The sequence below is a fragment of the Lepus europaeus genome, chromosome 4 (assembly GCF_033115175.1).
Source record: "Lepus europaeus isolate LE1 chromosome 4, mLepTim1.pri, whole genome shotgun sequence".
NCBI lineage: Eukaryota > Metazoa > Chordata > Mammalia > Lagomorpha > Leporidae > Lepus > Lepus europaeus.
The window spans coordinates 82,710,285-82,726,483 of record NC_084830.1 but is presented as its reverse complement, the minus strand read 5'-3'; the positions used below and the strand labels follow the sequence as shown (position 1 = coordinate 82,726,483).

The window sequence follows — 16,199 nt, the reverse complement described above, 5'->3', positions numbered from 1 at the left end:
TTTGATTTCCTTTTTGAAAGATGGGAGTAAATCACATTTTTGTTGTGAGAGCCAAGTGAACTAACACATGAAAGCGTGCAGCTCAGTGCATGGCATAGATAGATGCTCAGTAAATCTTAGTGGCATTGGAATCTAGTTTGTAACATATATGTTACCACATTTGGTTCTGGGCTGCCTCCCCTGCTCTTGGGGAGCCTTGTTTCATCCGGTGGTCTCCAGTTCCTGCCGATGTAAACCTTGGCTGCCTTGCTTGCTCTTGCTCCTCTTTCTGTGGTGAGAAGCAAGGGATGTCGTGATTTATGGTATAGATGATGATCTAGCACTGCCCTGGTTGGGACCATGAGCTGTCCTACAAGGAGCCTCTTCCTGTGATGTCAGGTGATCATCCACATCCTGTCACAGCTGCTGTTACTGTCTGCTGTATTGGAGAGACAATCTTGAGAGTTTCCCTAGTGAATGTCAGGAGTCTGCTGTATGGCATGTCAAATTAACTGTTTAGGGCCTCTTTGCCCAGTCAAATTTCAAAATGGAGAACTTTAAGAACTTAAGGAAAACATGGTTCCCAGTATCAATTCAGTAACCAATTCAAAGTCATTAAATTTGGATATGCGTTTTTGCTTTAACATTTGGATGTCACGTAAGTCAGAAATGACCAGGAGATTTTTGTGTTGTGTTTGCACTTGGGGTTCAGACTTCACAGTACCAGAATCTTCCAGTGTACAGTATGCTTGTTCTTTCTAAGAATGGCTGAATTGTATACCTTTGAGTTTCCATTGCCACACAGGGAGAAAAACCCCACTTAGATTTATTTTCTGTGGTTTAGCTTTTGGTGCTGTTCTGTCCTCCACTCTTTCTCACATAGGCTTTTTAAAAAATGAACAATATATTCAACTGAATGCGAGTTTTTCCTTCTGGAACTGAATTTTTAAAAATTATATTACTAAGTTGCTGCTTTTATTTTCTTACTTAAAAGCTTTCTTCTTAAAGATTTTATTCTTTAGGTAACAATAAAAGATAGATTCTGCAGCTTGTATAGCTGGTAAATTATTTGCTACCTTGAGAGTAGAATACATTTCGGAAACATTTAGCTACTAACTTTCACTTCCTTTCTTCACTCTGAAGAATGATAAACTAATTTCAATTCCTATTTGTGTCTCTCAGCATTCTCCATCGGAGCCCTTTCTAGAGAAGCCCGTGCCGGATATGACTCAGGTTAGTGGACCGAATGCTCAGCTAGCGAAGAGCGATGATTACCTGCCGTCGATAGAGCAGCAACCGCAGCAGAAGAAGAAGAAGAAGAAAAACAACCACATTGTTGCAGAGGATCCCAGTAAAAGTTTTGGTAAAGATGACTTCCCTGGTGGGGTTAACCAAGAACTAAATAGGAACTCACTAGATGGGTCCCAAGAAGAAAAAAAGAAAAAGAAAAGGCCGAAGGTGAAAAAAGACCCGAAGGAACCGAAAGAACCCAAGGAGAAAAAAGAGCCCAAGGAACCCAAGACCCCAAAAGCCCCTAAGATTCCCAAAGAGCCAAAGGAAAAGAAAGCAAAAACTGCCGCGCCAAAACCCAAATCCAGCAAAAAGTCAAGGTAGGCAATGGGCAGAGACAACCGTTGCACGAGGATAGTATAGAAATGACCTGGCGGGGCAGGGGGTGCAGAGGGGGCACTGGTTCCCGTCGTCGTCGTTGAGCTTCATTTCCTAATAGCCAAACTAAAAAGGGAAGGTTTTCATGCTTTCTGAAATGCGGGACTCATTATTACAAACTACTGATTTAGACAGCTTACTGGATTAAAAAAATGTTTACAAATGAATTTCTTATATTTTTTGAAAATTTGTCATTTAATAAATGGAACCAGGTTAACAGACAGCATAGTTGTTTGTAAGAGCAGACCAGCAACCTTGTGTTCAGTGATGCTGCAAAACTGGATAGGAAGGATTATGGAAGAAAGAAAGGTCACTGTATTTCACTAGGCACTTCAACTCTGCTTCCCAGAAACTGGAACAAGGAGAATTAATTCTTTCCTCTTGGTAGAGTGGAGCCTTCCAGGGGCAAGGTTGAAATCCCCTTGGGTAATGTGGGAGAAATCAAATAGCACATACCCATTAGATATGCATCCAATAATAGCATGAATTTTAGGTTGTAAAAAGGACCTCCTTACTCCATACTCCCCCCACTAACTCTGACCCCCCAGAAGGCCTATTTATTCCATAAGAAAAGCTGAGAGGAGAAGACATTGAAGACTAATTTTTTTCATTTGTGCTGAACATTTCTAACAACTGTTCTGAACCAGTTCCAAACATCTGAATCTATTTTTCAGAATATGGCTCATGTTAGAAAATATAGTTTCCAGATGGAAGTATGGTCAGACTTGGTTAATATAAACCTGTTTGCAAACTCCATTAGAAAATACACTCTACCTCCTAGCCCCATGTGTGCATGTAAACACACACATGTATATGCACATGCTCAGAACTGCAATTACTGTGGTCTTTTTGAGATTGCTGGCCTATAAACCTTTCATGCTGTGGCTGCCAAGCCAGTTCACATGCAGATACCCAGTTACTGTAGAGGAGATGAATTCTGTGACTAGAAAGATGTCCTTACTAAGAGAAAGAACAAGCATGGATTTTCAACTTCCTTCTCACAAATACATCATCCTATGATATTTAAAGTCTGGATTACAGTCGTTTGAAAATTTTTGCCACCAATAGATTTTGTTCTTTAAATATCTGAATTGTATTCAATAAGTCATTCTTACTGGTAACTTAATATTTGGGTTACTTGTGATTTTTCTTTGATGCTTGGTATATGGTCTCTTCGTTGAAAATCTTTATTTTTTTCTCTTTTGAACATTCTTCTAAACCCATAAAATCTTTTTATTTATTTTAAGAAATATTTTATTACATGCTTATTATTTGCAGAGACTGAAGTATTAGGGTTGTAATGCTGAGCAAAGTAGATATGGTTAGAATTTCAGTAAGACTGTATGAGGTGGCTTTTAAAATATAAAATTGCCAAAATCTATTGTGCTTTTGGTAGAAAGGAGGAGGAAATCAAAGGAAAATCTAGAAAAGGATGTATTATTTTTTCCTTAAAACACAGGAATCTGTGTTCTAAACAAGCTTTCTGGAGCTCAAATATACCTGGCTTCAGTTTTCATCCTGATTTTTTTTTTTTTTTAATTTGTCACCTAATAGTAAACATTGTATAAAAACAAAAAAGAAGGAAAGCAACTGCTGAGCGTAAATAGTGACTTCACACTGCAGTCCTTGCCTTTGGTAGGAAAAAAAGGATGTATTTTCTCCCAGGAAGAAAGTCTAGTGTCACCCCTACCCCTGCTGTTGGTTGCCTTTGACTAATAGTCTAAGTGCTTGTTTTTCCAGTAGTTGTGTTTACCCCAAGTTATGTGAAGATAATTGAATGGGACACTTTTGATGAATCTGGAGATGGACAGAAGAAAACAGAATATGATGTAATGTGGTCCTGAGACTCAGGGGGTCACCCTAAGGGGCACAACTTAGAGAGGCTATTTATTGGCTGATTTACAATAAAGTATGGCAGTGGTGTTCCTTGTGGTCAGATGGGTATGGCTGTCCATGCATATGGTAATTGAACTGAGATTTTTAGTAAATTAACAAGCCAAATCATTATTTTGTTGAACCACATTGTTCTTTTGGTCAAATGAATTCAGTATGTCAAGTTGTGTTCTTCTTGCATTGCTAAGTCTAGAAAGGAAGCAGCACCCTGAAACAAGGATAACTAGAATGCATACAAGTACATGTAAATTCTGAATAGCATAGCAGAATAATTATGTAAATTGAATATGCAGTGATGAAGGTAATAGGGGGTTTGGGTTATGTTAGTGCTGGGGTTGAATTGCCGTAGCAGTTTGCTTTTAAGCACTGAAATACAACAGTGGCAATTTTGTTTTGCAAAATGTTATGTGATACCAGTTATTTCCATCTTTGAATAAGTTAACTTGATGAATTTGTTTATACAGAAAATAATTTCCCTACAGAGGGCTGAAACAGGGAATAAACAGAAGTGAAATGAAAAATTTAGCCTAGAACTACTCCCATCTCTGCTCTGCAGCCCTGTGCCATATCATTGATGCAGTTCTACATGCAAATGTGTTGTTCTTTGATGGGGGTAAGGAAGTGACCTGCTGGTGCTCCTGGCTCTCTCTGCATTGTGTCACTGGCTGGCGGGGAGCAAGAATGGTCTGTGTTATTCATACACTTTGAAAAATAACCTACCCAGGGTGGCTGTTGTCAGGGCTGACTGGCCTTGTGTGCCTTTGTGGTTGTCTCCTCACTGCCTAGCATCCACACCTTGTTCTGTAAAAGTGGCAGAAACTTGAATCTGTGGACATTTCCTAGAGACCTGGAACTTCCAATAACCAAGGTATAGTCACATATGTCTTTTCTATGCCGGGGAGCCTAAAAGAGTACCCAGAAGATGTTATATAGAATGATAGTGAAACAGAAAAAGATGCTCTGCGTCTTAGAAAGACATCTAAAATCTTAGTGTGAAAAATGGGCCACGTAGGAGTGTAGCTTTTTTTCTCTTTTCTCTTTTAACTTAACCATATTTTTTCTATCCATTTTTTTTTTCTCTCTTGTGCTCTCCCTAGGTATCCTTATAGCTTTGAAATATTGGCTGTTAATATTCAAAATAAAAGCTAAGGTTTTTGTGGGTTGGGGAGGATGCCATTTTGCATTTGCAGGGATTCATGGAGCTGAAATATGAGGATTTGCATTCTTTTCAGTGTACTTTCTGCTATGCATGCGTGGGCATTGTGAAACAAGAGAGAATTTGGAAGAAGTGCTTCCTCTGAGTGACTCTTGGAGGATTTAGTGGTCCATTTAGCTATATAAAGATTCCTTGAATGTACAGAAATAAGGGAACTTGGCCAAAAATTGTGACTTGACTGTTGAAGCTCAAGTTAAATGAAGCAATGTAGACTTGCTGCTATTGCAATTTCTAGGAACACATTTTGTTCCTTGCGCTATTTCCTAGTGTTAGATTTAGTGGAAAACTAAAATGTTATTTTTCAATTAAGAGTGAAGATGTAGTTTTATTTAAATTGGAAAATAAACTTTTTCTCATTAAAAAAAAAAAAAAAAGCACAAGTACCAGAAGCATGTAAGGTATGCTTTCTGCAAGATATATTATCATTATCAGTAATAGTTAATATTTGTGTAGCAGCTCTCTTCTGAGGAACTTAGCTTTTCAGATAACTTTTTTCTCAATTATGATTTAAGAGAGTAGCAGCATTTACTTGAGAAATATTTATATTCAGTCAGCAAGCCCAATGTTGTTTTGGTAAGCTAATATATGTTTTATTATATGTTCTTGTGTATGTAAAATTTCTCCATAGAGATTATACATGAAGTGAATCACTAAGTCAGCTTTGCTAATGGGTGCAAAAACCCAGATAATGGGGCCAGCACTGTGGTACAACAGGTTAAGCTGCTGTCTGCAGCATTGGCGTCCCATACGGGTGCCGGTTTGAGCCCGGCTGCTCCGCTTCCCATGCAGCTTTCTGCTAATGTGCTTGAGGAAGCAGTGGACGGTGGCTCAAGTACTCTTGGGTCTTTTCACCCACTTGGTGGACCCGGAGAAAATTCCTGGCTCCAGTCTGGCCCAGCTCTGGCTGTTGCAGCCATTTGGGGAATGAAACAGATGATGGAAGATCGATCGATCTTTCTCTCACTCCCTGTCTCTCCCTCTCCCTGTAACTCAGTCTTCCAAAATAAATAAATAAATAAATCTTAAACCCAGATAAAAAAGATATCTTCCTGTTGGATACGTAGATAGGTAATAAAATAAGCCAGCTGCTTTTTTTCTTTCTTTTGCTCACATGATGATTTATTCTTGATGCAAGGCATTGGACAAGTGGAAAGACAAGTATTTTGGATGCTGTGTCTGAGAAAGGGGATGTAGATTTCTTAAATGTATGGTTGTAAAATGGACTTGAGAACCTTTTCCACGTTGGCATTGAATAAGGAAGAAAAAGTATCCATGAGTGTCGTGTGACTGCCCGCCGACCTCTGCCCCATCTCTGCAACTCGGGGGCAGGACCAGGAGCCCCTTTCCTGTAGTCTCAAAGCTTATTTTCTCTTCACAAAGGGACTTTGGGGTCTTTTATATGTCAAGGAATTCATTCCTTCATTATAGGCACCTCAGGGACTTTCCATTACCGGTAAGGAGCCCCCCATGGCCTCCCTCTACTTAAATCAACTGAGTGAGCAGAGTAGGAGAGTCATTAGTCCAGATCCTGATGTCTTTGGCGATATGTGGTTCAGTTTATAGGCACTGGAGGAAGAGAATGCTTAACAAAGTTGACCCTTGAGAGCAAGTTCTGCTGGCTCATGCACTGTGCTGGGTGCAGGTATGGACCACACTGGGCCTGCTGGAAATTCACTTCTGCTCATGCAGTTAGCTGCAGTGGACTTCAAAGCAAGGCCTGCTGCTGCCACTTTGGTTTGTGTGGGAGAGGGTGATGTGGATCCCACTTTCAACTCTGACCGCACCCGTCAAATGAGAGTTGAGAGGTGAGGAGGCCGTGAGTAGCAGTGGGATGTTAAAGGGAGATTGTTTGGGAGACCCACTCCTTTGAAGTCTGTCTTAAGTGGAATTTCAGGGTGGAGCATGTGTTGCCATGGTAGATGTGGTTGTGATGTTAGAGGTGGGAGAAAGAAGGAATCATAAGCTGTTTTTTTTTTTTTTTAATTGAAAAAAGTCTATCTATTTGAAAAATCTTTGGAAAATAGGAAATTCTGTGCAAACGTGAAGTTTGTCACCTGATAGGTAAGGACCCTATTGCTGGTTGTCTTCTGCCTAGACCAAGGCTCCCGAGCTCACTGAGTGCTCTGGCAAAGCCATGAACAGACAGCATCAGTCATCTGAAATACCAAGCCTCACTTCAGCCACTTTTTTTTTTTTTTTTGACAGGCAGAGTGGATAGTGAGAGAGAGAGACAGAGAGAAAGGTCTTCCTTTTTGCCGTTGGTTCACCCTCCAATGGCCACTGCGGCCGGCGCATCTCGCTGATCCAAAGCCAGGAGCCAGGTGCTTATCCTGGTCTCCCATGCGGGTGCAGAGTTCAAGCACTTGGGCCATCCTCCACTGCCTTCCCTGGCCACAGCAGAGAGCTGGCCTGGAAGAGGGGCAACCAGGACAGAATCCGGCACCCCAACTGGGACTAGAACCCGGTGTGCCGGCGCCACAAGGCGGAGGATTAGCCTGTTAAGCCACAGCGCCGGCCTCAGCCACTTTTTTATAGCAGTTTGTGTGGCTTCACTTTAAAATGTTAAATATGGAAACAGAGTATGAATTAAAGAAAAAGGTACTTTTTTAAAAAAATAAACATTAGAAAAGCAACAGTCTTAAACTTCCATTAGAATTTTGTGTATACAATTCTGTATGAACAATATAATTTCAGGGGAGTTTGGCTTCTTCTGTGAGAGGTATTTACCCCTTTGTGGTTTTACCATTTGATCTAGCCAATTCTCATCCAATTTATAGCACCTGATTGAAATGTGGGTGGAGAAAACATCTCATTTGTTTTATTAGTTACGCAGACAGATCAGAGAAAACATTATGAACTAAGGGAGCGGGGTGCTGACTCCCAGGTTTACGCCTACTTTTCCCCCTTCTGGATCCTGGAGATGTTGTGCATGAAGCGAGGTGGCATCTTAGAATGTGGCATGAATAGTCAAGTGTGTGCCCTGCAGCTTGGCACTTGGAAGAGTTTACTGTGGTAAAAGATGGGTCCAAATCATGCTTTCCGCATCCACTTTGAAATGTCTAATTTGTTTGATTCTTTATGTTGTGTTACAGTGACAGAAAAACCCACATAACCGGAGTGGCTAGCATCTGTTGAGCTCCTGTGATGAGATGACATATTAGCTGACATATTTCTGTGGTATTTCTGATAGATCTTAACAATCCATAGGACTGTAACTCGAAGATTTTCTATGATAGTTCTTGACTGTATAGCAAAAGGTTTTTTCTCTAGAATATATTCTGTATTAAAAGTGGATCCAGCTCTTTCAAAAGCTCTCTACTGTGCTCTTTTTATTTATTTATTTTTTATTCGTAGCATTGTTCTTTTAAAAGATAGTCAAGACTAGCTATCCTAAAGATGGGGTCCCAGTTGTTAATGGAAGAATTAAACTTATCCTGGGATGACCCCAAGTAGCAGAAGATGTTACCAGGAAAAGCGTCAGAAGCCTGAGGGATACGGCCACTGCTGGACTCTGAGGAGCTCTCGGTGAGGAGTGTGAGGATGCCTTTGTGCCGGTCTCAGGGCTCAGACGTGGGCTCCCAAGCCAGGGGGTACTGGCTCCAGTCCTAGGGCTGCTGTGTTTTGGGGCCAAACCATAACCTGTCTGATCCACATCTGTGGGATATTTGATCATGAAGTTCAAAGGCGAAACATGTTGAACTAGAAATGCACAATTTAAGTGAAAGCGAGTTGGACTTCTGGATCTTCTCTTTTTTTTTTTTTTTTTTTTTTTTGCTATTCCTTTGTTAAAACCCAGCACAGTTAGTGTAGTAAGAGAGTACTTGATTCTATAATAGCTACTTAAGGTAGCAATTTAAGTTGAATTTGTTGTCGTACAGGTGACTTTCAAAGAACTTAAGAAATCTGTTAATTGTCATTGAAATCGTATGTTCATAAGTAAAACAGAATTCCTTCTCTGTATTTCTCTCAGAACTCTTCCTGTCTCTTTTTCTCAACTATAAGAGTAAGGTGAAGAATTTATGAGTGCATTTTAGGAGATGGGGGTGGGAACGCACCTGATTGGAGTGAAACATGTGGGTGCCAGGCCAGGGGATTTAGAACACCGAAGATGTACAGGGTAGGTTTACAGAATGGCAGGTACTTTTGTGGTATACTGAGCACCTGGGGCCTTGGCCTAGGGAGTACCTGGTGTCTTGGTGTGAAGATGTTGGCCTTTCAGAGTTTATCTCTTTCCTTGTTAGTATATTCTGTTTATTCTGTGGTCTGTATTTTATCATAATCTAGGTTTGCGTTCAATTTTAGTCTTAGGACTTTATGTAAAAATTTTTTGGTGGGATTTTTTTGCTTTTTTCAATTTTCGTTGTTTTAAATGTTTATTAAATAGATAGGGCTTAGAGGAAATCCTGTGTTCTTGAGATGCTACATGCTCTTCTCTACTGGCTTTGAGTCTTTGACCCTAATTGCCAGCTGTGCATTTTATTACGATAGCTCAGATCTTTTAAATTTATACATTTGAAGGGGGAAGGGGAGAGAGAGAGAAAGAAAACAAGCTCCCCCATCTGCTGGTTTACTCCCCAAATCCACAGTGGTTGGTCTCCCATTTGAGTAGCAGGAACCCAACTGCTTGAGCCATCCCAGCTGCCTTTTTGCAGGGTCTGCACTGGGAGGAAGCTGGAATCAGGAGCTGAGGCTGGGTTTTTAACCCAGCTTCTCTGATATGGGAAGTGGGTGTCCTAGCTGGCATCTTAGCCACTAAGGTTGCATTATGTCACAAGCACATCCCATGTGGCATCCTGTGCCACAAGTGTCTCTCTTATTTTTTTAAGGTTTACTTCTTAATTAATTAAAAAGCCTTTTAAGTTTTTTTAAAGGATTTATTTATTTATTTGAAACACTGAGTTACAGAGAAAGACAGAGATCTTCCATTTGCTGGTTTACTCCAGTACCAAATGGCCACAATGGCCAAGTCTAAGCCAAGCTGAAGCCACGGTGCCTGGAACTCCAGCTGTGTCTCCCACGTTGGTGGCAGGGGCCCACCTGAACCATCTTCCAGTGCTTTCCCAGGCACATTAGCAGGGAGCTGGATTGGAAGTGGATCAACTGGGATGTGTATTATTGCCAGAGTTGCAGGTGGCTGCTTAATCTGCTGCGCTACAACTGCCCTCTAGATCTTGAAGCTGATACTAATCTCTGTTTACTTTTTATTTTGTAATAAACCAGGGCAGCTACTTGATTTTCTAGTAAGTTCAGAACGTTTGTATTGAGCCTTATTTAGAAAGCCAGTACTCTTTCTCAACAAAAACAATTACCAATACTGTATTGTAACTCAGAGGAGTCTATCCAGTCCCATGGGAAGTGATAGCATTCAGCCTGTCCTCATGGGCTCTCCCAGGCATAAGCTGATAGTGAGTCCTTCCATAGGGTGTATTCCCTAAATGTCCCTCCATGTGATAAATAATATTGTCTGAATACAAAGTTTGTGTTTCCCTGATGTTTTGTTCTAAGAGTTCTTACAAAGATGATGTACACTTTGATGACATCAGGAGTAAAAGCAGAACTCTAGAGCTTAATCACTTAGCTGTGTACTCTGAGCATATCTAACAGGCCAATAGCGTAACCTCATTCCCCTAATGAGTTGTAAATATAATGCCGGTAAAGGAACAGAAGTCATTCACAACTCCAGCAGCATCCCCAGAAAGATGTTCTCTTTCCAAACTCACAAGGCCTTGCGCAGCTTGAGTAGTAGCTGGTTCTGTGTCTCAGTCCCATCCTTGTGAGTGCATGGTTCTGTGTCTTAGTTTCCATCCCTATGAATGGATAGTTCTGTGTCTCACTCTCTTTCCTTAGGGGAGTGCATGGTTTGTGTCTCATTCGCTGCTCTCAGGAGTGCATGGCTCCATGTCTCAGTCTCTCTCCCTGTCAGTGGATGGTTCTGTATCTTGACTACATTAGTAATGGGAGAGGAAGATCAGGGCATGGAAAAGAATTTGTGTGTTATGGGGGGGAAGTAAGCAGGGTTCCTCCCAAAGTTCATGCAGTTAGTATTCATGAAAAACCTATGCATGGATTTCAAAATTGTTTTGTACCAGAATAAACTTACCTTTTCATTTTATTTTTTATGACTTTTTTGAAATACTTTCATATAGGTGGTGTTCTATTGGTTTCAAAAATCACTAAGTTTTCTCTGTTTTGGTAATAATTTAGTGCCATTTTACCTGGCTTCGTAGCTATTTCATCATAAAGGACACTATTTGGGGTTTTCTTAAGTAAGTAAGAGCTACATAGTGTACTTACTTGTTGTTATTACTTATGCTGTTTAGCATAATAGAGGGTCTTCAAAGTTCATGAAGAATGCATTCTATGCATAGATTTCAAAATTTTTGCTTCACTATAAACTTTTTACTTCCATCTTTCCAGGGTATTTTGAAGCACCTGGCAAAAGTAATCCACCTGAGTAGGCAGTAGGAAAAGAGATGAATAAGACACAGTTCCTCAACTTCTTAAACTTATGGAATAGCTGGAGAAAGACTACACACACACACAAGGCTTCGATTTTAATTTTAATACATTGCAGTAATGTTAACACTGAATTTTGTGTTTTAAATATCCCTTTTATGGAGTTCATTGTGTGGTATATATATATGGAACAAGATTGTGATCGTCAGAAAATACTTCTTAAAAATGAGTGATTAGTATCCAAGCTGAGTCTTGAAGATGAGTAGGTTGGGACAAAAGTGTTAGGAAGGGGAGAGGTAGATTGTTCTGGCAAATTATTTCTGTATACCTGGAGAATAAGGGGTGTGAGGAGAGTAGAAAAATAAAGCTGATCTTGCCCGTTGTAAAACTTACAGAGGGCCTTGTCCAGCAATACCGGGAATCTTGGATGTTATACAAGAATGACCCAGTCAGATTGGCATTTCAGCTGGTTACTCCGGTGACATGTGGAGATGGGTTGCAAGTAATGTTTGGGTGGCATCATCATGACATTGAGCTGGGAAATGCAGGAGGCAGAGCAGGTTCAGGAGGGGAATAAGGGCAGACATGACTTCTTCAAGGATGGAAGTTGAAAGTGTTCCCAGCACATGGCTAGTTTTTCTGGTGATCCAATCATCAGTGATGTGTGGTGGCCAGCCTTGGCTAAGTCCCATGGGTGAGCATCACTGCAGCTGTTAGGGTGCATTGAGGTTCTTTCTATATCAGCGCCAAGTAGCCTTCTCCTCAATATTGGAGGGTTGGTTTGAGAGATGTTACTTATTACCAACATAAACTTGTCCCCTGCATTTGGAAGAGCTTCCCTCTTTGCACATTCAGGTTTTTATTATATTTGGAAGAATAATGCATGTATGGCCATGTTTTGGCTTTGACTTGTAAGAGGCCAGTTTGAAGCTTACATATTTAAATAGTGAGTGTGGGTGTGGACTCTGCTTTCTCCACTAATTGGATCCTCGGTAGCCTACACATGTGGCAGTGGGAGGCTATTACAATAGCCTGGATATGAAAGGATACCTGTCTGAACTGAATCAGGGGAAGAATGCACTGTGGGACTGTTTGCTTGTTTATTCCTTTAGTTGGTGGTTGGGAATTTTGATGAAGGATTTCTCTCCCATTTGTGTTGCTTAGATGAAGTGATCCTTGCTGAAGGTGAGGTGTCTGCCGTTGATTGGCCCAAGTGTGCCTGAGCCATGGCCAGAAAAGACTTCTCAGACCTGACTGTTTGTCTTCCAGATGTGTGTGAATGTTAACCATCTGTGCCTGACACTGCCTTGGACGTCTTCCATTATCTCATTTAAACCTCCTAACGAATCTTGGAGGAAAGTGTAATTATAAACCTTTACAGATGAGAAAACTGAGGCTCAGGGAAATTAAATGACTTATCTAGGGTCACAGGCTGTAAATGACAGTTGGAACTTGCACTAAAGTGTGTCTGACTCAAACCAATGCTCTTATCTACCATACTATATTACCTTCTTTTATTAAAAGAAAAATTTTGACTTTGTTCTTTTGGGGGTCAAAGCAGTTTTAATACACCTTAGTTGAAAAAAATCTAAATTAGCTTATTGCAAAAACAGTAGCAAAGGCCAATTAGTTTAATTTTGTTTCATCCTTGATTGTAGTGTCTTTCCATGTTACTCCCCTCTTTTTTTTTTTTTTAACTTCTTATGGTGTTCTTCAGTTTGTATATTGATGTGCAGAAATTCTTAGCTGTCTGTGAACATTAATAGTGCCAAGTCTGATGAGTTAGAAACCTCTCAGTAATCAGATCTAGGGTAAGTGCTTTCTGTGGCTGCAGGCTTTTTGTCTAAGCATTTGGAGAGGTCCTGTCTGACTTTCAGCCATCTTGGAGGTTCCATACAGTTCATTCTTGGGAAGGGCAGATGCAAAATCATTAGCAATTCTCCTTCAGCAAATTGATGTTTCCTCAAACCTGGGCTCCGGTTGGCTTCCAGACAGTAAGCCTTTTACTCCTGTAGGACATTGCGTGCAGGGCCCGGCAAACCCTCTAAATTAAAGTGTACTTCTTCTTTCTGGTAGAGAGGTCACCGTGAAAAGCACTAGCTGCCAAGTCACTTTACCTGGCAATGGTTCAACTCTTTGACAGGCTTACCTCTGATTTAAACAAATTTGAGAAATATGTAAAGTTTTGGAAGCAGTTTTGCACTGATTTGATAAAAGAAACCACAAAACACTGCAGCGCAGGTGTTGAGAATGTTTGAAAGCTGATTGAGGGAAGCAGATGGCTTTAGTCAGTGGCATCCAGCCAAAAGAGCAGGTGCTGGTCATGTGACCGCTGGTTACCAGGGTAATCTGATTGCTCTTGGCGTGCAGATGAAAGGAAAGGGGCCCAGTGTTCAGCTGTAGTATTGTATAATTTGTGGCAGTTAGAGCGGAAATAAATGCTGGAAATGGAGCCTCATAGTAGGGGAGACTTCTGTCCATGTGTAGCGTAAACACCAGGACAGTTGGATGAGGGACTGTTGTATGGATTTTTTTATTTAAAAAATATTATGCTTTCTGTGGATCTTTTGAGGACTTAAAAGTTTTTAGCACACCGCCTTTTAGAAAAAAAATGAATAAAAAAGAACTCTTTAAACTCAGTTGCTCTTTGCTGTAAACTTGGATGGTTTTAAGTAATTTCCTTATGTGGCTACTTGACTATACTAAGATGTTAACAAAACAAAATGGAAACAGGCTCTGGGCATTTAAGAATAACACATTTAAGAGGATCAAATATTTTATTTATTAATTGAAAAATATATGTTACAGATGTGATTATTATCAGTGCATTTGAAATATTTTATATGGCACATGCTTTACTCAGAAGCATACAGATATGTTGGCCTCTTTTGTAGTACTGAGGTTAAACCATGCTGTTTAAATTACATTCTATCAACACACTTTTCTGGGCATTTACAAATGTCAATAAATGTTTTTGAAATACATCTTTTTTCAAAATTTAATAGAATTTGAGGTTCCCTAGAAATAATAAAAAGTAATCATTACTGAGGTTAAATTAGTCTCAATGTTGATTAAGAAAAGAAAATTGGTGCTGAAAAGTTGTGTGACTGGCTTGGAAATTGAAGTGGAAGGTAGCATTGAGGGTATATATTCTAGAAGAATGTCAAGTTAATGTTCTAGAGACAAAGGTAAATTTAAAATATTTTTTTAGAGTTCATTCATATGTTATGTCTCATAGCACACAAGTCTTATTAATATTTGTCAGAAACATGCTGTGGAATATGTACTTTAATTATTGTTTCAACTTACCGTATTTTTTTGTATTTCAGAGACCAACATTTTGAATAAAAGATTAATTATTATTTTTTAAAATGTCTACTGTCAAAATAAAGATTATTTTAAGTTACAGATATAATATCAAATGAAGTTATGTAGAACAGGAAGTTGCTGTATGTTGGTTATATTTTATAAAGATAAAAATTGTATAAAAATGTCATGGGATGGCACAAAAGAGGACACCCAGTAGTCCTGGTCAAAAGAGGACTTGAATAGGAGTATGTACAACTATCTGCAAGAGACACAAAGAAATGCTCTTTATGCTGCAGTTGTCCACGAGCTTTAAAAAGAGTGTTCTGTACCTTAAAAACTTGATAGTAAAACTCATTCATAATCTGATTTTTCGTTATAGGTTGGTGCATAAGCAGGGATTTTGATAAATGAACAAATGTACTTTGTGTGATATTGGGAGGTTTTACATGCAATTTCTTTTTAATTAGGTCAGATTTTTGCTAAAGGTCATCAGTATATAGTTTCACCCTAAAAACTTAATTGAGAGTGCCATTTTACTATAAGTGTCCAACATGTGTTGGTTCATCAACTGTCATTGATATTTTAGGAATACTAATATGGGAAAATAAAGTATGGGGACGTGTGGAAAACCACATTAAAAAGTGAACACTAAGTGATCCACTTTGAATTCTAGTAATAAGAAACCTGATTCAGAAGCAAGTGCTTTGAAGAAAAAGGTCAACAAGGGAAAAACAGAAGGTTCTGAAAATTCAGACTTAGACAAAACGCCCCCACCATCTCCTCCTCCTGAAGAAGATGAGGACCCAGGTGTTCAGGTAATACCATTGTTCTGACCCCTGAGCCTTGGTTATTTAGCATGGGTAACTTTAACCCCATGTAGAGTTCACCAGACCTCCCCTATCATTGTTGTGGAGATGCTTTTGAGATGTCTTTATTGTTATTGGGAACATTATATCCATAGTGATAAAATCTGGGGGTGCCTACGGGAAGTTAAACTCCTGACCAGAGCTGCTTGGTTTTTGCCATCTTTGACTCCATAATTCATGATATAGAGAACCTTCATTTATTTCCGAAAATGCATATTTTACTTTTTATGTGTTATCATTAACATTGGTTAATATATCATATATTGGTTCATTTAAAGTATAATGTGTATTTTAAAATTTCTGTTAAGTTTGATTGTAAGTTTTTATGTTTTTGAATAAAAAAGCAAACTGTAATATGTAGCTTGAAAGAGTTTCTGACACCTGATGGTCAGAGCTGAGGTATATTCAGGTAATACTGAAGTTTCTCTGAACGAGTCAGTGGCTTTCTCAATGGTGACGATGTAGAATTTCCCAATGCTAGGTTCTCCTGACACTTGAAGAATTTTATAGGAATGAGTTGAAAAACTAGCCCTGAAATACCTACCAGGAATTTGGGTTCTGTATGTAAAGCATACTGCCTTCACTGATTGTGCTGCGAGGGACCCTTACACGTGACAGTTAGAAATTATTTCCCCGTTAGGTTCCCTGGAAGCGTGCCAGCATGGTCTGCTGGGACGGCTGGGAATGTAACTTGTGTGAATGACATCTAAGTTATCAGGGAGCAGTTACCGGGAGTTCTACTGGAATAGGAGGCCAGCCTCTAGGAGCTTACTGCATGCTCAGGACTCTCTTCCTGTATCCCTACCAACTAG

The 16,199-nt window shown here is 39.7% G+C and overlaps 1 protein-coding gene across 7 annotated transcripts in view; it reads left to right on the top strand.

Annotated features, from left to right (window-relative positions):
* CHD7 (chromodomain helicase DNA binding protein 7) overlaps positions 1–16,199 on the top strand; it is a 201,994-nt gene that overhangs the window by 114,133 nt on the left and 71,662 nt on the right. For all 7 annotated transcript variants that reach the window (XM_062188457.1, XM_062188454.1, XM_062188456.1 and 4 more), the window contains exons 3-4: positions 1,162–1,589; positions 15,195–15,336. In XM_062188457.1, the coding sequence (XP_062044441.1) occupies positions 1,162–1,589; positions 15,195–15,336 (570 nt within the window). The remainder of the gene's footprint in view (positions 1–1,161; positions 1,590–15,194; positions 15,337–16,199) is intronic.